Raw genomic sequence first — 26,525 nt, 5'->3', positions numbered from 1 at the left:
GTACTTCCTTTGGATTTATTTGTCACTTGTTTGTTTAGTTTGTGAGTTTACAAGTGTGTTTGATGGCTTCTGGAGGTTTACTGAATGCTTCAACGGACTTTGATTATCAACCTTCTCAGATACTTCAACCTCCTCTAGGCGATATCGGAAATTTGACTGCCTTCATAACCATAATGAACCAATGGTTAGATGACCTAGCTGTCCGAGTGGATGGTTTTTAACAACGTAACCTACAGAACACTCAGTCACCTTTGTATGCAACAAACGTGTTACCACAGTCAGTGACTTCCCATAGTGTTCGACCCCTTACCTTGGATTTAACTACTCCGGGTTTGGCTATGCCTGCTACCAGCCAAGGGGACGTCTTGAACTTGCGGAACTCATCTAGGATTTGTATGTGCCCCTGATCTATCAGGTTGGTTAAGGGAGCAGCCTTGTTTAACAAAGAGTACTGTACAACTGTTACAGGGTCAACCAGCTGGGGGAAGTATCTCTTTGTCTTCGAAGCTTAAATCACTGGATTATAAACTTTTAAAGATAAAAAAAATTCAGTTAAAAGTGAGTTACTTTTCAGAATGCACAAAGGAGGGCATTGTGCCCAAAAGGGTTGGAGGCAGGATCGGATTTTCATTGTGAATTGGTTCAACTGTTCAATAAGTATGGGCTTGAATTAATTAATTTAATGACCAAACACTACCAATTAACTAGTGACAGTTTGGTGGTGGACATTACTAAGCTGGATGAGGAAATTAAGAATGATTGTGACTTTGGACGTTATCATTTTGATTACAAAAGAATATTTAGCACTATTGAACAACAACTTTCCAAATGTACAGAGACCAAGATTAAAAAATTAAAAAGAGATCTGAACGATTATCAAAACGGGGTGGTATATGCCAAACCGCCCACTTCTCATAACAGGAATTTCATTGGTCACTCGATTACACACCCACCAACTGTGAATGAGAATCCTGTTTTGAACAGTGTGGACATGATGTCACCAGGTTTGGGGCCGAGTAACCAGGGTAGAAACAAGTCGCACGAGCCAGAGGGTGTTCCATCGTCTTTTAATGGAGCGAATAAATGTTTAACTGGCAAAGAAGGGAACTGCCAACAACACCAAGACATTCAGGATTTTCAGAACAACAAGGATCAGAACCACCAACAAGTACACAACTCGAGAGGGGCCAGCAGGAGTTTCAACAACAACAACAAAAACAAAAAGAAAAGGTAACACATATCCCTGCGAACTTACCAGTTAATGCTGATGGGCATAAGGACTGTGAAATTTTAGTTAACCATGATAGCAACTTCAAAATTTATAACTTCTATTTACCAAGTTGATTCAGCCTTGATCGAACTCTTTTCTAAAGGACTAACTTTTGTCCCTAGCAAGAGGTTTGATTTACCTGGGACCATTCTTGATTTAAAACTATATACCTGGAAATTAAACTTGGCTTTCAGTTTGGGTAATAAGCCTTTGGAGCAAAACACCTTGAGAATTCCAAGTATTTACAATCCCCCTATTTATACTTTATTACTGTTATTTGAACATATGTGTGAACTTGACTTTAGGGCTTTAAGTAACCAAGTTCAACATGTAGGGGGTGAGAATATGTCACAGAGAGAAGCACAAGCCCTACAAGACCTGAGAGCCGTACCAGTTTGAATACTTAAGCCCGATAAGGGGGGAGGAATGGTCTTAACTGATTACATCAAGAGGATTTAAATTGTAATTGAGAGTGATACTTATCTTAAAGTGAGTCTGAATGAAATGAATACAGCTTATAGCAATATTAAATCTGGTTTGAATGACTTATTTATTGAGGGGTTGGTTGATCCGCATATGTTTAATTATCTGTCATCTCTTGCCCCTAGAGTATCTTCTCTATTCGGCATCCCTAAAATACATAAGGACATCCATGACCCCGCCATGAGGGCTTTGGTGGATGCCAGGATTTCAGTCACATATGCTAGTGCGAAACTGGTTGATTCTATCATAAAGGGTATGTGGAAAAGGAAAAACAAATCTGTAAGGACTCGTGGGCATTTTTGTCTGCTATAAATACACTTGATTATGGTGATGACATGAAATTTTTAACTATAGATGTTGCTGATTTGTATTTTTCAATTCCACATGTAACTGGTGTTGAATGGGTAGTGGACAGATTCAAATGCCATAGAGCAGTGAACCCTGAGCTTAGACTAGCTGACGATTCGTTAATTATAATTTTATCTAATAATTTTATGTTTGACAATGAAATTCACCTGCAGAAAGTGGGTGTTGCAATGGGCTCACCATGTGGAGCAAGTTTTGCTAACTTGGTGATGGCCCATTGGGAACACCAGTTTATTTTTAGTGACACTGTACTATCGTCCCGGATTTGTTTTTACACTAGATTGTTGGATGACATTTTTATTCTGCTTAAAGGAGACATGGGAGTTGCTAAATGCATTATGAGTCACTTGAAGAGTACCACCAGCTTCTTTAGGTCACAAGTAATTTTCAAGAAGAGAAAATTTCATACCTGGCAGCTAGTAGTCATGCAGCAAGGTAGTGCAGATGTTCCTGCCAATGGCATTTCCAACACTCAAAAATCAGTGCTTTTAAAAAAATGACTTTAGTAATCACTGTCAATTAAAATAAGTAATCCTCAGAGTTAACAGACATCATATATATATATATCTATCTATCTATATATATATATATATATATATATATATATATATATATATATATATATATATATATATATATATATATATATATATATATATATATACACACATATATGGGTCTACTTTGTTTTGTTGAATTTCATTTCACCCTGACCACATCGCTGAAAACACAAATTACTGCAAACTCATTTCACTGAATCTCATTTCACTGAACTGAACTTAGTATATATGGCTCTGTGTAAGGCAAGTAAAAGGTATATGCCTTTTTCCCAACGGTAGTACGATCCTGGAGTTAGTATATATAGTTGGTGATGGGAGGCATGGTTTTATATTGTATTTTACCAAAAACTTCAAAACAATACATTTTAAACAATAGACATGCATACTTGCAACACCAATGACTAACTCTGTTCAGAAGACAATATGTACTCAAACTAAGTGGGGGATACACCCTCCACACCAATGTGGGGGGGGTGTCCCCCACACCCCCTAACTATATATACTAACTCCAGGATTGCACTACAGTGGGGAAAAGGGCATATACCTTTTACTTGCCTTACAGTACTCTACACAGTGCCATATATACTAACTGCAGTTCAGAGAAATGAGATTCAGTGAAATGAGTTTTCAGTAATTTCAGTTTTAAGTAAAGTGGTCGGGGTGAAATGAAATTCAATGAAATAAGATTCAATGACACAAAGTAGACCCATATACACACACACACACACACACACACACACACACACACACACACACACACACACACACATATATATATATGTTTGGTTTGGACATGTGCTGAGGAGGGATGCTAAGTATATTGGGAAAAAGATGCTAAGGATGAAGTTACCAGGTAACAGGAAAAGAGGAAGGCCTAAGATAAGGTTTATGGATGTGGTGAGAGGACATGCAGGTGGTTGGTGTGACAGAGCAAGATGCAGAGGACAGGAAGAAATGGAACCAGGTGATCTGCTGTGGCGACCCCTAATGGGAACAGCCGAAAGAAGATGATGATATATATAATATATATGTGTGTGTGTGTGTGTGTGTGTGTGTGTGTGTGTGTGTGTGTGTGTGTGTGCGTGTGCATGTGTCTAGATATGTAGTTCATGAGTGTGGGTGTGTGGGCGGCTTGCTACTCAACAAGAAAAAAATTATTTATTTATTTTGTGATCTTAAGACTGTCATTGTTTTAACCTCCCAAAGTTTTAGATGTTTGGGGTTTCAATAATCATATGTTCATGAAACGACAATTATTCATAGTGTATCCACTGTAGTATATTAATATAGTCACAATTGTGATGTTTGATCATGAAGATGAAGCCTGAGTGGCCATACACTGTAGAGTGAGAATTTCACAGCATAATAAATAAAAATAAACTCAAGAACTGCAGATCTTTTATTAAAACAAAATAAAGAAGCTCTTACACAATGAAAAGCAGTTCATCAGGTTTTCAGAACCATGGTTTGTCCTGACACCTGCTGTTTTTGCTTTTGTTTTCTTTTTCTTGTTGTTTTTTGAATTCTACAGCATAACCCATACCTTAACCGTGCATCAGTGCTATTATATAATACTTTTGTTCATTCTTATGATGGCTGCACACTTCAGCGGTGTTGATATGTTATTATTTTTTATGCTTAGAGTTAGTAATATTTTTAATTGTCAAGTAGCATTTGAATTTTATGCTGTGAATTTTGATGATAATGTTATGTTTTTTTTTTTTTACTTAGGCTCTCTTTTATTTAACTATCCTGTTATGGTGCATGTTGTCCATTGTGGGGGCACTATCTGAGCAGTAGTGGTTGAGACAGTGTAAGGTTATACAGTGATAAAAGTATGTTTAGACAAACTGGCAGGATAACTGATTTTTTAAAATTTTAACAGTAATATAAACTTTTTGTTTATTAAAGCCACTGAGCAATTTGTAATAATTTATAATAAGTGGACACCCTGTGAAACCCAAATGATAATACCTCATGGAATTAAAATGCTAATACAAATGTCTGTAATTTCTTAAAGGTGGAATTTCCAACCACAGGCATTTATTTCAGGGAGCAAGCCCCTGCTGCACTCTTCATATAGGGGACAAGCACCCCCACACTCCTAAACTTATATATAATAATGCCATGGTCACATAAACATAAAAAAGGAAGAACTCTCCAAAAAATAGTAATTCCTGCCAGTCCACACTTAGAAATCATACTGCCACTTATTTTCTATCAAAACAGCAGTCAAAATTCTGTTTTTCAGTGTGTTGTAAGTCAGGCTATGGATGCTCAACCAATTTGACGTCAGACACCTGTGGATATGCCATAATAAATGTGTACTTCTAATTTTTGGCTGTCAGAAGCCTTTCATCACAGCATGATCATGAAATTTATGGAAGTGATAGCTGTAGTTATAACAGCTCTAGGCACTAGATATGTGACTACAACAAAGCAGGCTGAAACTGAACCCTTGGAAATGATTCCAGGTGTAAAGGCATAGGCAATAGCAATATGACAGATAAAATCTGCAAACATGCTTAATGCAAAGGCACAATCTTCTAAGCAAGTAACTTTGGGCATGCTGCCTTTTTTGAAACAGGAGGTGAGAAGATTCCTGGTGAGGAGAAGAAAGCCAATAAGTGCAGGTAGAGGAATAAAAAGAAAGTATACGAGCCATCTTCTTCTGGAGATGTTTGTCCAAAATACATAACCATCAGAAGTTAAGAATGAGGCAAAGGAAAAACATAAAAACATGCAGAGAAAAAATATCAGATTGTAGTTACAGGTATACAGGGGCACGGGTTCCTATTACAAAATCGAAGAGGCTGAACATTGAACGGCTTTAACATCAGAAATGCCGTTCAGTGATATGCTTTTTGTGAGATCACAGTACAGTGAAGATGGGAATATTTGCCCTTTCCTCACTGTAGTGCAATCTTGGAGTTGGTATGTATAATTAGCAGGGGATGTGAGGGGCGCAGCCCCCCACAATAGTGACTTTGAGGTCCAGCATTTTTGGCCTTTAGGCCGTTCGATTTTCAGTGTCTTCAGTGTTGTAATATAGACCGCAGGAGGGGCACTTAGTAGCATTGATTCTTTTTAATGAGATAGCAACAATAACATTGAAGAATATAAGGAAACTAGCTAGCTTTCCTTGGACTGGATAGTGACAAGGTCTCATGGTGAACCTATTAATATGTTGTTTTAGTTTATTTGTAGTATTCCTATAAAAATACGAACAGTTTTATTAAGGCTGTACAAAGCTAATTAGTTTAACATAAATGCTGCTCAGCAAAGAAAATTACACAATGGCAGTTTGCTTCCTTGCTAGATGGCTTGTATAGGTGATGCAATACTGGGTTTAAAAAAGAACAGGTAAAGCATAAATTATATATTTTCATGGTTTGCTCATAGTTCAAATGCATCTGATTGTCTGACTGAAGTAAACTAATGGCATTATATAATGCATAACAACACATAACTTGCTACTTTTATAGTGTGGTTAACTTCTACCATTTATCTTATTTTCTTAAATGGTTGTACTATAGCTGGAAGTCATATTTTAACTTCTTTGGGTCCCTCAACTGTTGCATATAAAATATGACTTATCCATGCCCAGCTGCAGTTTTACCATTATAGCCCTCCCCCATTGAATAAATATGACTTGCTCAAGATTAGCTACATTGTTTTATGAATGTTGAAGCTTTGAATTTAAGGGCTAAGTATGAGGATAGATTTTGTGTTTTGTGTTTGTATGTGTCTGTGTGTGCATGTGTGCGTGTGTGTGCGTGTGTGTGTGTGTGTGTGTGTGTGTGTGTGTGTGTGTGTGTGTGTATGTGTGTTAAGTATGTTTGTGTGTATGTTCATCTGGTGTCTGAGCTGTGTGTCAAGGTTAACTGTTTTTCCCCCTAATACTAAAGTTTCTGCTATACCTAGGCTTAAACAAAGTTTAAGAGCAATTTAATGGAATAGATTGCTTTGGTGAAGGTACGTTTTTTTTAATCAAATGCTGAAGCTTCAGATATACCTAAGCTTAAGATAAGCTTAAGGCCTGGTTAAGAAGATACATCTAGTGTTGCATGCATGTGAACAAGTGAAGTGTGTGTGTGTGTGTGTGTGTGTGTGTGTGTGTGTGTGTGTGTGTGTGTGTGTGTGTGTGTGTGTGTGCATGTCCGTGCATGTATGTCTTACATAGTGGTACTGTTGGAAAGGATTGTTTGTAAAGTACAATGTAGGCATGAGGATAGGGGCAGTGGCATTGTTAGTTTTAATACAAGGGGGTTGAATTTGCATGATAGAAATTGTTGCAGAGTCATTTTTGCTATTTAACATGGAAACCATTTATGTTAAAGTCCAGGTGACTGTAGAAGTGAAGTAAGACTGACAGAATAGCTGTCATATATCTCTGGAAAGATGGAAAAATGAACTTCAAGTTGATAGACAGTGACATATGATAATAGAAAACATTAGTGACAAGAGAGAATGAAGGTGAACTAAAGCAGTCAGCTTATGCTTGCATTAGGAGTCATTGATAATGATGAAGCAATAATACTGGAAAGATGGTAGTTGTGAGGAGCGGTTAAGGGAGAGAGTTAGGGAAGAGACCAGAAAGCATTATATGTGAATAATAACAGTAATCATGATAATAATAATAACAACAGTAATGCAGTATGTTGAAATAACAATAGTAATGCAGTATGTTGAAACCATTGTTGTAGAATGATGGAAACAGAGTTCAGAAGTCTTCATTAAAGTTAGGGTAGGAAGGTAAAAAAGCTCCAGGATTTAGATACTTCCTGAATTTACTGATAAGAGAGTTAAATTCTGAGATAATATTGGTGTGATATAGAAGACTGTTTTAAATTTTGAACCAATACTAAAAAGATCTTCTTTCAAGTGACAAGGTTTAGAAGGAAGATTATAGCAGCATTCTAGGATGAGGGAGTGGAGTAAGGATTTAAAAAGAAATGGATGAAGAAAAATTATGAAGAAGTAGGATTCATGATTAAAGAAAGGAGCACCAGGAGAATGTTGCCCTTTCTGTAATGCTGCTATCTGAAGCAGAAGTATAATGTGACACATTTGTCTCAGTCAGCTGTATTGAAAGACAATGTCAGGACAACAAAAGAATGGCCTGTTTCATCTGAAGAGTAAGGACTTTTCCCTGACAGCTAATGTAGCCTCATGGGACAGGAGACAGTGTATGCTTTAGGGATGCTTTAATTTGTTAGAATAGCTTGAAGTACAGCTAATGTAGCCTCATAGGACAGGAGACCATGTATGCTTTAGGGATGCTTTAATTTGTTAGAATAGCTTGAAGTACAGCTAATGTAGCCTCATAGGACAGGAGACCGTGTATGCTTTAGGGATGCTTTAATTTGTTGGAATAGCTTGAAGTACAGTAAGCTAGGGAGGAAAAGGTGATACACATGATGTCTGAAAATCTGTGCTGTATTGTTTGGGTGAGAGGGAGTGAAAGCAAAATGTGAGAAATTCAATGCAGTCTAGCTGAAGTGCCAGAAAACATACTTTTTGTTTTAATGCAAATTGAAAGAAGTTATATGAAATGAAAACAGCTGTCTGTTGCTTTAAGCTCTTCCTCAAACTGAAAGCAGATGTTATGTTAGCCCTAAAAAGTGTTGATTATGATAAAGTCTTCATAGTTTTTCAGATCATGGTGGCTATTGTTGATTGACTTAATCACAGTCTGTGATGGGGTAGAGGGAGATAAAAGTCTAAACATTAGCTCTGACAGGACTAGAACAAGAGAGGTTGTAATTCATTTATTCTTTCATGCAATGAATCTTACTGATCACTTTGTTAACCATGTACTATTTGATTGTCTTGTATTTCATTATATATTATACAGAATTAATTGCCGTGTTAAAAAGAAAATGTATAACCAAGCTAATTATTTGAGTTGCCATTTTCTTAAAAAAAATAAAATGGGTTCCCAGGTTAACATCATTATGTCAAGTAATTGCTCATAATGAAAGAGATGGGGAATCTGTTACTCCACGATGGCAAGGACAAAAATTATATATATTTGTTTTCATTCTCTGAAAATGTAGAAAATCAGTTAATATATTGGCATTATTTACTGAACGTCCTAAGTCAGCTGCTCATTTGGCACTACTACACCTTGAACCATTTTTAACTGGCTGACAGCTATGTGCCCGTCATGTTGACCAATGCCTAATATACTGTCTTGCATAGACTAACCCCCCTAAATGTTTTTTTTTTGTTTTGTTTAATTTGTCATTATTACTGTGTGCATGTTGTACATAGGGAGCTTATTTTTTTATATTAATAGTTATACTTATTTTTGTTAGAATACCTTTTTCATTAATGGGATTATATGTATTGTACCGCTGTTCTAAATATTCTAGTTAGTTGCCTTTGTTATGTCATGTTTGATTATTATATTTGCCGTCATGTCCCAAACCATGGCTGAAAAATGTCCTTGGACCACTTAGTTCACCCATCTAGTTAACAAATGTTAAATAAAAATAAACAAAGTGTGTGCTCCCAGAACTGGATGGTCATCTCAGAATTGTATATTACTCAAAAACATTCCACCAAAGATTAGCAGATGTTCTTCACAGGTGCTTGTCAGCTTTATATTTGATGACCTTTCATATTTTTGTCATGATTCTTATCTTTGGAAGAAATCATGAGTTGGTTTCAACAATTTCTCTAATAATTATTTTGTAATAATTCATAATTCATGAATCTAAACAGCTGTTTCAGAAGTGTTTCACTAGATTCTAGCACTCAGCAAAGTTATAGTGCCATAATGTTGTCAAAGATTATTCCTTCAAACCATTCTGATGCATAGATTCATAGACTGTTACTGGACTAACGCCCTGGGCTTTCTAAGCCTAGCCAAGTTTTCCTGAAAGAATAATGATGTCCTGTATCCAAACAGGACATTGATGGTCAGACATTTAGAAGGTACCTTTGTCTGTAAGGGACATGAGTTTCAGGCCCAGTATAAATGTCCTATTCCCCATCTGCTGGTCTTGATTGTGCTTAAACCTGATAATAGATTAACTCAGCTTCACATTGATGGGAAGCCTGTTCCATAGGAGGAGCAATCTCTGAGACACACATATTGGTCTCTCCAGAATGTTCTGTTTAAGTCAAAGACAAATTTCAGGTCCCTAGACCTTGTACTTCTGGTAATCTTTGACTTACAAATATGAAGGAGACTCATAAGTGTGGGGTTTGCAGATGCCTTGATGCATTAAATTTGGTGTAACTACCAACTGTGCTGTGTATCTCAGATTAGTAGAAGTACATTGCTTCATACAGGAGGACAATCTATATTCAGGTTCATTGTCAAAGAGGATGACATTAGATATCACATCTAGTTCAGGTGTCTTAAATGAGGCAGTTCAAAAATATATAGAGCATGGGTTTAACGCATCCTTCCTAGACTTTGCAATAACTGTAATGGCTGTAGAACATGAAGTATGATTATAATTAGCTGGCCTATATAGAGCATGCAGAAACAGCCCCCTTGGAACACATATGACTTATATTAGTGCCATGAACCTATGATCTATCAAGGTAGGCCAAGACTTAAGCTCCTCTTTCCAAACCGTTGGGCATATCCTGTAGTATTTTATATGGTGTATTACACTTTGAGGCCTGTTTCCAGTGCATATATCTATTTTCTCATCTGTAGCTGAAGATTTTAATTTTTAGTTTAAGGCTTGTATTTTGCAGCTTGACTTACAAGGCACACGTATGAAGTTGCATCCAAATTTGAATTAGTTTCCAGACAAACTTGGACTCCCCTTTGTCTTATTTCTTTGGTGGTTTAGTTTCATTAACTGCATTGCAGAGTATGATCTTCATATAGAGTGAGAATTTACAGTTTGCTTAATGTCATATGTGCAATACTGAGGCAACATAGCCATAATAAGAAGAGAAGAAATGAGAGATTATATAGTACCAGGTAAAAATTTAATAAAGAAAGAAGCTTTCAGATCAGCACTGCGATATTCATTTGCTGCATAGAGTTGTAAATATAACATTAACACCATTAAATAGTAAAAAGAGGAAATTGTATTGCCAAAATAAGAGTTCACTTTAAAATGTTAAGGCTATTGTTTTAAGAGACACAGAATCAAGGATGCAATTGCTATTCATTTTGTGATGTACACAGTTTTGTATTGGTTCTTTGTTTTTCAGCAATTCTGTTTTGAATGAATCACCTGTAGCAGCTCTTAGCAGTATAAAATTAAAACTGTTATCCTTGTTCAGTAGTGAATAACTGTCATCTGTAAATGATTAAAGCATTTACTTGAGGGTCTTTACCACTGCAGTCTGAATTCATAGCAGCAGTGTTTATCATTATAATTCCATTCTTGTCAGTTGCTGTTTTTCTTCTACACATACAGGAGTGTCACCGACTTCATGGTGAGTTTGTTGGGCCGTCTTGTGGACACCATGGACCTTTTACCCCTGATGTACTTTTCTGGTCCTGCATTCTGTTCTTCACAACGTTTGTGATGTCCAGCGCCCTGAAGCAATTCAAGACAAGTACCTACTTCCCTACAAAGGTTGGCAAATGTTTCTTTCCTAATTAGACTATAAGGCTTGAACACCACCATATTATCTCACTCCACTCCTCAAATATTTCAGCTCTGGAATGCTACATTTTTTATGACAGTGCCTTTAAGATATAGTCTAGACCTGTAACTCAGATCCATCCTTCATAACCTTTAATCATTCTATGTGATGATCTTTTTTGCAGCATTATACTCGAGAAATGATTTATAAGAATCATAGGAAATACAAAGGTAACTGAGGCTTGTGACAATTTAAACCTTGCCAGTACATATCCTTAGACTGTAGCTCCTTTTTCAAGGAGGGCTAGACCAGACAAGCCAGGGATGAATTTGTGAACACCCATCCAATCATCCAGTCCCTGTTTGAAGGAAGATAATGTATCACACTGCCTGATTTACCAAGGGAGTCTATTCCAGAGGTGTGGAAGACACTGCATAACAAACCTATCTTGCCACCATATTTTATTTATTTACTGATGAAAATTTAGATCCCTGGTTCTGATATTTGAAAGACTGTTTGATTAATGTAGGTACAAGAAATCTAGGACCACTGGGTCCCTAATAACATGTAAGGCAAGGCATAGATTTCCCCTCAGAAGTATGTAAGATAGTGAGTGAAGGATCACTGCTTCTAGTCTTTTCTGGTAGTTTAGGGGTTTTAAGTCATTGACCTTCTTAGTTAGGAACCTGTGGGGTCTTTCTAGCTATTTGATATGTCTAGAATGGAACATCCCAATGGGGGCATTGTTTTCAATAATTAGTCTAATCATGGCTGAATAAAAGAAGACAATGATCTTTTTAGATATAGTTGATACATCTTTGATAATTAGATGTGCTAAGCAGAAGGGCTTTCTGACTACTGTTGTTATATGATGATCACAGGATATCAACCCAAGATCAAAACAATATTCTCATTTTGGAGAGAGGTGTTGTCTATGTTGTATGCTGGTGAAAGGAGATGTTTATCAAATGTGACAGTATTGCAGTTTTTAACATTTAATTTGAGCCAATTTAGTACACCAGGTGTTGACAAGTGTAAGTTCTTGCTGAAAGGCTTTGGCTTCTCAGGGGGACTTGACAATGACTCCCAATTTACAGTCATTTGCAGACTTGGCTAACAATAAGTCTTGTTTCATGATTTGAAGATCAGAAAAGCAAATGCCAAACAAATGTGGCCCCAGCAGTGAGCTCTGTGTGGCACCACTAGTCACCCTCATGCTCTGTAATAAAGCACCTGTTACCTGTACCATCTGGGCTCTGTCTTTTAGCCAATTTGCAATTCATCTTACTACACAGGGATTTATTTGTAATGCATTAAGCTTATTAACATGGTAGAAGGACCACTATCAACAGTCTGTGTTACCCTTTTAAAGAAGTTAACTAGATTCATTAAACAGGATTTACTCTTGACAAAGCCAAACTGCTGTGGGTATAGCCTAATGAGATTTCTAATATCGTAGTTTATCATGTCCATAGGTTCATAGGGTGATAGTAGGCTACTTGCCTGGAGGCCCTTATAAGCCTTGCCAAGAATTTCTCCCATGTTCCCACAAATTCAGCACCTCTTTCCCTTCTCCAGCAGGGACACAGGTGAGATCCCAGGGGTGTATTTTTCTGCTTCCCATCCAGTCATCTAGCTTCCTCTTAAAGAGGGCTAGTGAGGTACTCTGCTTGACATGAAGAGGGAATCTGTTCCACAGATGTGGGAGTCTTTGGGACACAAATCTATCCCATCAACAAGTTCTATTAATGCCACAGACCAGGTTGACACCTTGCATGCAGGTTGGTGAATGGAGTTTGACTTACTGATATGCAGCAACTCCATCAAAGCTGGATTTGAGATGACCTGGTATGCCAGACACAGGTCACCTCTCAGCAGTCTGTATGAGACTGAGTAGAGGGCAGGGCTTTTAGCCTATCTGTATAGGATAGGTGTTTGAAACCCTGGATTTTCCAGGACAGGAACCTCTGTGGACTCTCCAGCTGCTGCATGTGCTTGGTTAGGTACATGCCGAAGGGGGCATTATACTTGATAATGGGTCTGAGAAGGGAGGAGTATGGAGATTTTATGACCACCTTGTTCCTGGATGAAATACCCTTACTTATGAAGTGGGCCATGTAAAAAGCCTTCTGTACAACGGAGGCAACGTGGTGGTCAAAAGTCAGATTGCTATCAACCTGGGTGCCCAAGGCCCTCACGACTGGTTATGTCCCCCAATGGGGATAATGACGCATTTCTTGCCATTCCGTTTGAGGCCATGCTTCTGGCACCACTCATTAGTTTGAGTAAGGCTGTCTTGAAGGATGTTCACATCACTAGGGGAGTTTAAGACATCTGCAAACTTGGTCAGCCACAGACCACTGGTTTTGGCTTGCACCTTGAAAAGTATATCCCAAACAGTGGAGGCCCCAGGACCGATCCTTGGGGTACACCGCTCGTTACTGGTCTACTACTGGAGGTGGCTTCCCCTGTTTTGACTGAGTGGGTTCTAACAGTGAGCCAGTTAGCTACCTATCTGATAACATACGGGTTGATGCCTAGCTGGGAGAGATTATCTGTTATGCTCGAGTGGGGAATAGTGTTGAAGGCTTTGACTAGGTCAAGGTAGGTGGTGTGCACTGTCTTCCCCTCGGCCAATACTTTGGTGACGGTTTCAAAGAAGTCAACCAAGTTTAACATGCATCCTCTCCCTTTGACAAACCAAACTGTGTGGGGTCAAGAGTTTGGAGGTTGACAATGCCCTTATTTATAAGGTCGATGATAATGCATTCCATGGCCTTGCAGATCAGGCTAGTTAGGCTGATGGGCCTATAACTGCCTGAGTCAGTGAACGCTCCACCTTTGTGTAGAGGGATGACAGTGGCTGACATCTATTCAGCTTGGACAAAGCTGGTGCTCAGGCTTTGTTTGAATAGGGTGCCTAATGGTGCTGAGAGTTCATGCCTGAGTTCATGTAAGCACACTAGGGATGCTGTCAGGTCCCATGGAGACTGTATTTTTTGCCTTTGAGAGGGCATTAAAGACCTGATTCCTGGTGATGAGGGGAGGGGGGGGCAGGTGCCTGATTTACTGATGAGGGGGGCAGGGGAGGTGAAGTTTTCACTGAACTTCTCTGCCAGCAGGTTGGCTATATCTATGGCAATTGTGTATGTGGTGTTTCTGACCACCAGTTCAGAGCAGATTTGGGTGTTACCTTTGAGACTGCAGACATAGGTGAAGAAGATCTTGTGATTGTCCTTAGTGGATGTGGCCAATTTGGACTAGAAATTAGCCTTAGGGGATTTCACCAGTTTCCCTATTTGCTTGTTCAGACAAAGGAGAGATTGCTTCCAACTTGGCACCTGCTCCTTCTTGGTCCTTGTCGGCAATTTTTCCTTTTATTATAGAGTTTGTTTATTGCTGCTGCTATCCACCGGACAGAGTTACGCTTCCTTGATGAAGATGATTTGGTCCTGTTAGGTATTGCTGAATCCATACAACTATGTAGGTGCTCATATAGTTTTTTGGTGTAGGGTTGGACATTAGTGCAAGTTCCAACTGAAGGGATGGTGGCTGTGAAGCTGCTTATACCTTAGTCAGCTTTGGAAAAGTTTATTTGTTTGACCCTGATGGGGGGGGGGGGGGGCAGAGGAGATGGTCACTTTGAAAGAGATCGCTTTATGGCCGGATCTTACTAAGGAGGATGACACTATAGGTGCGCTACAGTGGCTACTAATGTTGGTTAGTACCAGGTTCAGGATATTTTCACCTCTCATGTGGGTGTTGACTAGCTGCATGGGGGTGTCGACCAGCTGATCCAATGCATTGGTATTGACAAAGTTGAGAAATCGGGACATCAGTTGTAATATGTTACATGCCTTTACAAATAAGACTTGTCAGGCTAATGGGCCTTAATTCATGAGGTAGGTGGTGGGACCATCCTTATGGAGGGGCATCACTACTGTTGTGCACCAAACCTCAGGGACAAAACCAGTGACTAAGCTCAGGTTAAGTAATTTAAGGAGTGGCCCTGACAGAGCTTGTTTAGTACTGTTTATTAAACAGCCAAGTACATTGTCACGTCCCATGGAGCAACTATTTTTAGTCTTGGAGAGCCCCTTCAGTACATGTTCTTTAGTGATGATGGCTGGGAGGGGTCTTAGACATTCAGGGGTAAGTGGGCTTTAGATAGTCATTCTGTAGAGTAAAATGTGCACTGAATTTGCTTGCTAGTATATTGGCAATGTCTACTGGTTTAGAGTAGGTGTTGCCATTGGAATAAGTTCAGAGCACTATTAGTTGTTATTGCATAATTTACTGACTTTAGGAAGGATTTGCAATTCTCATTAGCTCAGATGCTAACCTAAGTTCATGTGTTACTTTAGTAGACCTAATAGTATTTCTTAAATTAAATGGTTCAGCAGCTCTGCTATGCTGTGCTTATATTCTACCAAGCTTGGCTGGGTCTCCAAGGTCTGCATATTAGAATCTCTAGTATGTAGTTAATCTGGGAAGTAGAAAAACAGTGAGTTGTTGTTTGCTGCTGATAACCTCCCTTATATTTGACAGGATATGGGTCAGGAAGGACATAGGCAAAATATCCAAGCCACAGCTGACCTAGAGCTCTCTTCCTCTGAACAGTAATTTTCTTCTGTTATTTCTAGGCATGGCTTTTGTCCCTGCCCCACCAAGCATTTTTCCCAGCACTCAGATATGCAGGTGGCATTATTTATCCATTCACTCATGTGTTCCTCTGAGGTGCCACATAATCAACAAGTGGCTGCAGATTGTATGGTCTTGGCACCAGTAATGTAATGGTTACTACTGCCACCAGTATGTGAGGGACAGAAGTTATGGTGCTTCGGTCTGCTTCAGTACATCAGTCCATATTGGTAACAGCAACAAATAAAATACAATATAAATAAATGTGAATGTAAATCAGCATAATATAAACAAGTGAGGTTTGACCCTAAGGGCATGCAGCAAATATGCATTGTTGTCTTGGTCTATGGCCTACATTAGGTACAAACTTTTTATGTGGGACACATCACAAGAGAGCTGTACAAAGGGATGTATGAGCATAAATATGCTGTAAGTGTGCATGATGAAAAGAATGCATTGGGTAGGCATTATAAAGAGAACACACGTGATGTTAATTTTAAGTTTTGTGTTCTTGATGAAGTTCTGAATGTTGAAAATAAATATGACGCAGAAGAAGAGTTGAGTTGGAAAGAATATGAGTGGCAAGTTAGATTGAATGCTTGCCATCCACCGGGATTAAATGATAGAAAGGAATTTACTGCTTTCCTAAAAAGGAAAAAGTTTATGAAAAGGGGGTATTTGATGTTTGAAATTTTTGTTATCCCATTATGCAGTTTGAAGAAGTCCAATGCGGATGAAAACGCTTACTGTTTGATGTGAATTTATTTTCTATTAAAGTTATTGTCATCTCTTTGTCTCTGATTTGGTTTGATTTTATTTATTTTTTGTTTTTTCTGATACCAGTGGTTTTTGGATCTACATTAGGTACAACCAAATAGGGTTCTTACTATCAGCTGAAGAGCAGCCAGCTCCAATGGACTGGAAGGATAAAGACCTCACTACAGCCCAAGTGGCCTGAGTTTGATTAGCAGCTTGGGAGCCTGTTGGAGCTGGCATGGTGAGACAGAGGAGTGATGCAGTTTAGCAGGTTCACTTGTATAGTGGTGGAGAGTGTGGGGAACAAGGCTAGGGTATAAAGCCTCACGGTAGAGTCCCTTGTGTAGATTGCAGACTATACAAGGAGTGCTGGTTGCAAGGGCAGCAAGGTAGTCTCAAGGAATTACATTACTTTGGAAAACAAGTGGTTCATTATTGCTGAAACCCATTGCATGTCCAACCCTGAGCAGGTTGCTAGGCCTGTGCAATAGGGGAAGAGGGCCTTAAAGTAAAAACTGCAGTCCTCCTCCTCACTGTAGCTGTAACTTGACTAAACTGTTGCACATCTGCAACGTGTGTGTGTGTGTGTGTGTGTGTGTGTTGGTGCTTAATTAAGGCTTGAGTCTGTGACATTTTCTGGTATACTAACATGTTTGGTAGGCAAAACTGAGTAAACACCGCCATGTTCTGTCAAAGTATATAAGGGGGGCTGCAAGGTCACAGTGAGTAGCAGCTTAGAGGTAATAGACTAGAGTAATCACAGAAATTTGGATAAGCCGCTGGCTTTATCTTTATGGCAGCAAAAATTCAACACCAGTAGAAACTATTGCCATTTTTAAAATTCCTTATCCTGATATGCAATGGAGTGTATCATATCACCAGACATATTCCATGTGATGGTGGAATTGGATTACTGCATTGTGTTCTGTTGTGTAAGGAATCTAGAAATCATGCAGTAATTGATTTGCATGAGCATATCTGTGGCAATATTTTGTGGCTGTAGAAGGATATACTGTACCTGTTAGTTAGTCGTGGGGCTGATTTGAATGCTTAATGGCAACCTATAATGTGGCATGCCAAAAATCAAAAACGAGTGCAGGTAACTAGCATTATGTTGTTAAACATCTAGCACTTTCATTGAATTACTGTCCAGGAATACCTTCAGAAATAACAAAATCCCTTTACACATTTTATCTGTTTCTACCATCACTTACCGTACTAAATGAACACTACAAAGAAAGATTTTAAAATTGACATAGTTATTAGTGATCTAGGTCCCACCATTGATGCTAGACTGTCCTTCAATATTCATGAATCAATTATAGTTAGAAATCCTTCTATGTTACCCAGTTAATTATCAAGTATATATCTTCCAAATATACCAGTGTCATAATCACTCTTTATTCTTCCTCCAGCACTCCAGTCATAGAAAACAATGCATTATTTTGAATATACTATTCCAAACACCTTGCCAAATTAAAAAAAACACAATATTTTCTAGCTGAAAAAAAAAAGAATCAAAGAATAATTTTCCGTAGTCTACCCAAAGAGATTAAACATCCTCAAACTTCTCTGCCTCATATTAGTTCCCACATAGTCATCTCTAATTTGCCTTCTAGGCTACAAAAGATTCTGTTCTGCTAGATTTCCTCCACTTCAGAGATCCTAGTAATACTAATGTCACTCAAGCCAAAGGCCTTCACCTTCACTGCAACATAAGGAAGACCTCTTAGAGAGATATACTCTTCACCCAAAGAATTCCCTACCCATACATGCATACACACATATATATATATATATATATATATATATATATATATATATATATATATATGAAATATGTGTGTGTGTATACATATGTATGCATATATATATATATATATATATATATATATATATATATATATATATATATATTTCATTTAGTTGAATTACCAAAACATTGGCTTTATCGACTTTCAAAAACTCGAGACCAGAATATCTAACTATCAAAACATCGAACAGCCATAAAATCGACAAGCTCAAAATATTGAAAAACATATTGCAAATCACCCTGTACAACACTGCATCCACCTTTCAGTTAAAACATTACATCCATATTTCCATACTTCAAATAACACCTTTTTTACATGTTTGCAGGGGGGTTGCGGCCCCCTGCACCCCCACACCCCCTACAAATTAAATATACTTGAGATTGCACTACAGTGGAGAAAAGGTACATTTCCCTATCCCCACTGTACTGCAATGTCCAAAACTTGCACACATGCACCTTTTCCCTGCACAAAACATCTAAACACATTCAACATACACACTTCCCCTCCTAGGCACTAGTCCCGCTAGTTTAGCTACCACTACCACCATTCCTTTAAAGCTTATACATCTACTGTAAAAAATAAAAAATGCCTTACCTGTTTCTTATAAACTAACACAGAATGGTCTCAAAAACAATAATAGGTCATTAAATGTTACCTCCACCGTGTTTGTTCTGTACAATACAAAACATCTTAGAGTGATACTACAACATTAAAACTCTACAGCAGTAAGATATTAACATATTCAATGTAAAAAAAAAAGGCATTTTCAATTTTCAGTGTTTTGATAATTAGATATTGTGGTCTCAGCATTTTGCACTGGAGAGAGAGAGAGAGAGAGAGAGAGTCACAAATTGGATTACTTCAAATAGTGCCTTGCTAATATTTTCAGTGGTAAATTTTCCCCCATGTAGCTGAGATATCACTTCTGTCTTTGGGTACAAGGTTGATGAGAATGAATTATTTCCATCTATTAATGATGATGATGTGGCAGCTATGGCAAAAAGGATTAATGTAGAAATAGGTCCAAATGGGTTAAACTGATAGTTATATTGTCCCATCTCACCTTCATTTTGCTGGTTGGGTTCGGAACCAAGCATTGGTTCTGACTCAGCCTTATACTAAAGCTCGTGAGCTCTGTGCTGGCTCAAGGCTGCACTCTGTCCCATGATGCCTAGCGGCAGATACCCAGATCTCACTTACTGCTTGAAGCTTTGGGATTCCTCTGTGCTGGCTCAGACTGAGCACAAATAATTTTTGCTCTTAGAATGCTATTTTCAACAGTTTTTTGATTACTTTAATTAGTGAGGTTTTTGTCCTTCTTAGAGTATTTGTTAGTTATCCATATATTGTCCGTTTTCCCTTTTGCCTGTGTTCTTTATTGCCGTCGTTTTCCCTCGCAAGGCCTGTGTGTTTTTTGTGTGCCCCTTTTCCATCATAATTAGAGGTTTAGAGAGCTGTTGGTATTTGTTCAGCCCATTTAAATTAGAGGGCTTATTTCCCCCTTTCCCACTGTTGTCTGTTTCCCCCAGGAGTGTAGTTTGTTAGAGATGTCTCCTTAGTTTGAGGAGCACGTTGTTTTTAGTTAGAGACACTCCTCAAGTCCTCCTTATGTCTCTCTATCCCTACCAAAAAAAAAAATTTAATTATATTTCTTGTCAGGCCATTATGTTCTGTGTTGACTTTCCTGTTCATTTTTTTTGTTTCCAGTATGTCTAAGAAAAAGCACTCAGGTTTTAAAAAATGTGATTACTGTATGCAGAAGATGGCCATAACAGATGGACATACTAGCTGCGTCTATTGTCAAGGGACAGTGCACCTGCAGGACTCTTGTTCCATTTGCCAGGGGTTTAGTGCAAGAGTCCTGCAGGACTACAAGAATAAGTTGATTAGTAGAGGGCGTCTTAAAGGACCTTTTGAGCAGACCATACAACAGCCAACCACTTCAAAATCATCATCTTCTTCAAAATCCTCGTCGGCTCCGACTTCGCAACTGTCACAAAAATCTACCCCTACTACTGTTGTCTCGGATCCAAAGGTTGTCGGAGCTGAGAAGGAGAAATCTCCCTTGACTCCATCAGCTACTTCAGATCTGTCCAAAAGAAAAAAAGAGGGACCAGTCACCATCTTTGGAGCGTGTACACTCAGTGCCGCAATCTCCTTTACTACAGTCAGTGGCAGGTAGTCACAAGTCTTCAGTGTACTCCTCCAGATCATCCAGGAGTTTATCAAATGATGACATGGAGAGGGTTGTGAATAGGTTGCTTAGGACACCATCCCTGGCCAAAATTCTGCCCAGCCCAAAGGATGTGAAGCTGAAGTCCGTGTCATCCATGCCAGCTGCTCCTCCTCTGACTCAGTCGAGTTCAGAGCCAGAGTGTCTGGAGGTCATAGTGGTGGAACTGTCGGTTCTGAGAGCCACTTCTGGAGTCTCGGTACCGATGTCTGCTCCGATCACTTCCATTGAAGGATCTGGGAGCCGACACTTACCTATTGTGTCCATTGGGGAGAGTCGGCTCGGACCCTTGTTGGACCCAGCTCTCCCAATCAGAGCTTTGGCGCAGGTGAGTTCAGCACCAACATCTGCCTCGGAGCCCTCATCCTTGGTGCGGGAGAGATCTCCTGGTTCCTTGGAGCAGGAGGCTCACTCAGGCCGGGATCGAGGTGCCTTCAAGGTGATGAGGAGTGTGCTTTCCCCTGAGTCTGATCCACCCTCGGCTCCATTCACTCTCCCCCCAACAGCGCCAGTGTCAACCTCCACTCCACCCCTGCAGCCCAGGCACAGGGACCCCATGCCTCAGGTTACCCCTACAGGTGAGAAACTTTCTTACGAGTCCTCCCAAGAGCACCCGTCTGAGGAGATTCCTCAGAAGCATACTCCCCTGAGTCTGTCACATCTGACACAGACATAGAGGAGTCAGAAGAGTCCCCATGTTCATCCTCTGAGGATGTCTCATTTTCGGACATCTTAAAGATCCTTAAACAGCGGGGTCAGTGGAAGTCCCTATCCCCTTCTGGGGATGAGTCAGTTTTCCTAGAGGCATTTGGCTCTCGACCCTCCACCTGTTAGGTGTCTTCGCCTTTTGACAAACTACTGGGGGTAGTCAGTTGGAAGGCGTGGGGCTCTCCAGAGATGGTGGACCCTGTTCCGAGGAGGCCAAATAAGTTTATCACTGTCCCTGAGGACAAGCATTTTCTTACAAAAGGTGTTCCGGTAGATGCTATGTTGGTGTCGGCAGCCACCAAGAAGGAATTAGTTGAAACTTCTTCATCTGTCCATCCGCTGAACAAAGAATCTCAAACGATGGACAGATATGGGAAACGTATGTTTTCCTCAACAGCATTTACTCTGAGGTCACTAAATTATCTTTCTCATTTCATCAGGCTTCTGAGGGATCTCCTCAAGGAGCTAGGAGATTCAATCCAAGGTGTGACAGCTGAGGTGCTTCCAGAGATGGTAAACACTTAACTTGCAACCTTAACCTCCATAGCAAACTCCTCCATGCACCTGATTTCATATGCGGCTGATGGAGCGAGTAGGGCAGTAAGCACAGGAATTGCTCTGAGAAGACATTCCTGGATGTGGCTTTGCAACTTTGCTGAACCCTTCAAGTCTTCCTTTACTAATACTCCTTTTGATGGCTCATCCTTGTCCAGGCCAAAAGTTAAAGAAACTCACCAGGTGCTAACAGAAGGGCAAAACTCTATCTGCCGTGGGAGTGCATTTTTCCGCCCCTACTAAACCTTACCCCAAAGGTCAGAAGGAAAGATGTGGTTCTGAAAATCACAAGGAGCTTTGTGTAATGCACATGGTGAATTTTCCCCTAGGGGCAGAAGGGGAAATAATAATGGAAGACATCGTCCTTGCGGCAGAGGTTGTCTGCATTACCATGGCGACAGAGATATGTTCTCTGGTAGGCCCTTCCAGCACTCCTGAAAGGAGGCCCACCTGTCCACCCATGGAGGCAGTCAGGGGAAGACAATCACTGTACCCAGAAGCCTGGCAAAACATCACCACAACAGATGGGTACAGTCAATCATATCCAAAATCAACAGGCACTCCAGGAGATATCTACGCTTCCGGCTGGGAGCCAGTCATTACCAGTTCAGATCTCTGCTCTTTGGTCGCACCACAGCTCCCAGGGTATTCACCAAATGCATGGCAGTAGTCATGGCTCACCTGAGGTGTCTAGGATTCCAGGTGTTTTCATACTTAGACAACTGGCTCCTGACTGCCACCACCGAGTATCTACTAATCAAGGCAAGGGACACTACAATCCATCTTTGCTCAGAGTTAAGCATTGCAGTCAATTTCAAAAAATCTGCCTTGTTGCCTTCTTAACATATTACTTTTATAGGAGCAGATTTAAATGCAAAAAGCATGGTAGCAAAACTGCCTGCAGAAAGAGTCCTAACATTACGCCGTCAGGTGTCAGTCCTGTTGAGAAAAAAGAAAATTCGGGTGAAGTTTGTACTCAAGGTTTTAGGTTCAATGGCAGCAGCAATAACCTTGGTTTCCCTAGCCCACCTACAAATGAAAATACTACAATGGTTTTTCTTCACTCAATGGTCCATGCAGGAGATGCCCATGTCTCACAAAATTTTGATAACGAACACATGCAAAAAAGATCTTCATTGGTGGATTCAGTCTACACAGGTGACAATATGCAGACCATTTGTTCTCCCCCAACCAGTAGCTACAGTGATCATGGATGCTTCCCAGATAGAGTGAAGATCATTATCTGGGATAGACTGTCCAAGGGACTTGGCAGGAACACAAATACCACTTGCACATTAATGTCCTGGAGATGAGAGTGGTGCTCATGGTATTGCAAGCATTTCAAAACTCTCTTCCTTCGGGGATAATTGCAATTCAAGCAGACAGCATATCAGTGGTGTGGTACATCAACAAACAAGGTGGAATCAGATCCTACCTCCTATGTTGAGAGGCTAAGAGAGTTTGGCAATGGGCAGTTTCTTTTCAATGCTTTCTCATTGTGATGCATATTCCGGGGAAGTCCAACATGATCACAGGCAAGCTGAGCAGGACAATTTTAATGCCACATGAGTGGTCCCTGAATCAGGAAGTTGCAAGAAATATTTTGCGCAAGTGAGGCCAGCCATGCTGCAATCTCTTTGCCACATCCATCAGTGCCAAATGCAGCAGCTTTTTTGCCCTAATCCCCCCTTCGGGAGAGTCACCCAGGGATGCACTTGTCCATGATTGGCCCCAGGGACTTCTTTATGTGTTTCCACTGTTTCCCATCATACCGAAGGTAATCCAGAAAGCAAAACTGTTGAGTCACAAAATAATTCTCATTAATCCTTACTGATCTCTTCAGATATAGTTCCCCTTCCTATGGCTTTATCTACAGGAGGACCCTTGGATCCTGGACCCAGTGCCGGATCTCTTGACTCATCAGTCTGGGACTCTTGTTCCCTACATCCAATCTGTCAAGCTGACAGCTTGGTTATTCCACTTCCAGTCTTAGCCAGGCTTCAAGAATTATCCCCAGCTGTGAGGCACATTTTAGTGTATTTGCACAAAAGTACTACAGGAAAACTTTATGTGAGTAAGTGGAAGAGATTTTCCTTTAGGGTGAATAAAAACTAATTGGACCCTCTCACAGCTCAAATTTCAGCCATCCTGGAATTTCTGACGGAAATTTTTAATCAAAGGGTGGTAGCCGCCACTGTTTGAGTTCAGCTGGCTGCTATTTCTAACTTTCACATAGGCATCAAGGGTTCAAACATTATGTCTCACAGATTGTGCAAAGCCTTTTTAAGGGGCACATTCCTTCTAAGACCTCCTATCAAAGAACTTCCATCACCATGGGATCTAAATTTAGTATTAGCCTCCTTGATACTGCCCCCTTTTGAATCAGCTTCTTCTTGTCCCTTAAAGTTTTTATCTTGGAAGACTCTTTTTCTAATATCCATTACTTCAGCTAGAAGAGTTTCTGAATTTTTCTGAAACTAAACAAGGATATACATTTTGAGCCTCAAGAGCAGGAGCACACTCAAGCAAATCTGCAGTCTGCGGCTACCACTCCACCCATACAGTATAAGAAGGAATCAGTACTGCAAAACTAAATAAGGATATACATTTTGAGCCTCAAGAGCAGGGTCAGTCCACTCAGGCATTCTACTTGTATGTTCTATGAGAGGGAAGCTATTACATTAGCAGTAGTTCTCAGCATGCTAATAAAACTGACTGTTGAAGCCTTGTGCCCCCCCCCAGCTAGTGCAGTAATCCTAACTGTCCAATAGACAGTATACATTTTAATTCAGATCCCTGTGAGTAAATTAACAATCAAGCAGCCCTCTCAGTGCTTTCTGCCTTAGTTTGTAAAACTTGAAGGCCCACCTGTTTATTTGAATCTCTATACATTCCCCTTCATTACTAATGTATCTCCCTACTCTAATCTGTGCACAAACTGGTTACTAATCAGCAAGTCAATGTGAAGGCACACTCCTAACCTTAATAAACTTTTCTGTCTCTTCTCTCCTTCACTTTACAGGTAGTTTGAATTATTACTTTCCCCCCTCTGAGGTCTTCACTGATAGATTGCCACTGATTGCCTCTCTGGTTTCTTTGCATTCCACCTGGTTTACACCCTCTGTGCTATCTCCCTCCCCCAATACTAAGTATATATTAGAATCCTGCTGAGCATGGAGCCATCTTTAAATTTCTAGTCTCCCACCAAGACATAAGTGCTCTTCAGCAATTGCATTCTGCTTGCTGGTAAGCCATTATACCTCAGGAATTTGTTTAAAGTGTTCAGATTTGTAAAGTAATACTTACTTTTTACTCTTGTCTTGGTGGGCTCTGCCCCATCCAGTCACCCTCGCTAATGCTCGGGCTCTCTCCACTCCCCTGCCCTGCCCCCTATTCCTTCCCACCCCCACTACCTCTACATTTATAGTAATCACAGCCACACCCACAGCTCACCCTCACATCACCTCCACCAATCACAGCTCCTCAAGTCAGTTCACATTTTATCACACCAACTGGCTCCACACAAAACACTCCCAATCACTCTCATTCCCAATAGGCATTTTTTACATCACCCACACTACTTACCCATCCACATATAGTGCAATCCTATAATTCCTATTCGGACCCCCACCTAGAACCAACTTAAACTTTATAAGCATGACTATAACACAACTAAGTCTAGTCTGTCTTCTCATAATTCTTTATAACACCACAAGTTATCACTCCAGCAATATCTCTAAACTTAATAGCACAACCCTACATTATACACTCTCATATACAGACACTGCACATTATAATATCCGCCCACAATTGTTCAAGAACTACATAACAGACCAGTTCAGAACTAAACACATATGCTCTCATTCCTACTCCAAAAAAACACAATACTTTCTCACACTCCTCACCAAACTGCAACATCTGTATCACCATTTTAACACCAGGCTCACCATAAGTGGGGATATTCACCCCAACCCAGGCACAAATCCATCCTGTCCAACCCAAACTGTTCCAACACAAATGTCAGAACATAACACCCCCACTATCTTCATCCCTGGGCAAATCAACAACAGCAGCAAAACCAACCATCTTTTAATGCTAAATATTAATATTAGAAGTATCAAAAATAAAATACCTGAACTCCAGGCCACAATAGCACACTACTCCCCAGACATAGCTACTTTAACAGAAACCTGGCTAAATAAAAACATAGCTAACTTAGAAGTTCTCCCTACCGGCTACAGTATCATTAGACAAGACAGACCACTTTGTAAAGGGGGTGGAACTGCCTTACTGTATACGTCCAACTTAAATGTATGTCAATTACCTAACTCCTACCCCTCCCCCAATAATTGGGGACATACTTATCTCACAACAACTTCACCCTAAAAAGGTCATCACCACAATTGTGATCTATATTCTACCTGGTAATACACCTGCTAGCCTTGAAGACTTCTTATCTTGGTGTTCATCCACATACTCACAAGAAACCCTTATTCTGGGGGATTTCAACCTAGATTGGTTCACCTGCATATCAGAACCACCAAGTAATCTAATAAATCTCCATAGCTACC

At 39.9% G+C, this 26,525-nt stretch overlaps 1 protein-coding gene across 1 annotated transcript in view; it reads left to right on the top strand.

The window, feature by feature from the left end:
• SLC4A8 (solute carrier family 4 member 8) overlaps positions 1-26,525 on the top strand; it is a 1,419,216-nt gene that overhangs the window by 1,191,538 nt on the left and 201,153 nt on the right. The window contains exon 16 of the mRNA XM_044082169.1: positions 11,076-11,237. Within this exon, the coding sequence (XP_043938104.1) occupies positions 11,076-11,237 (162 nt within the window). The remainder of the gene's footprint in view (positions 1-11,075; positions 11,238-26,525) is intronic.

This window comes from Protopterus annectens, chromosome 9.part0 (assembly GCF_019279795.1).
Source record: "Protopterus annectens isolate FY-2018-M chromosome 9.part0, PAN1.0, whole genome shotgun sequence".
NCBI classification, from domain to species: domain Eukaryota; kingdom Metazoa; phylum Chordata; order Ceratodontiformes; family Protopteridae; genus Protopterus; species Protopterus annectens.
Note: the sequence above shows the minus strand (reverse complement) of the source record. Positions and strands in the feature narration are given on the sequence as shown.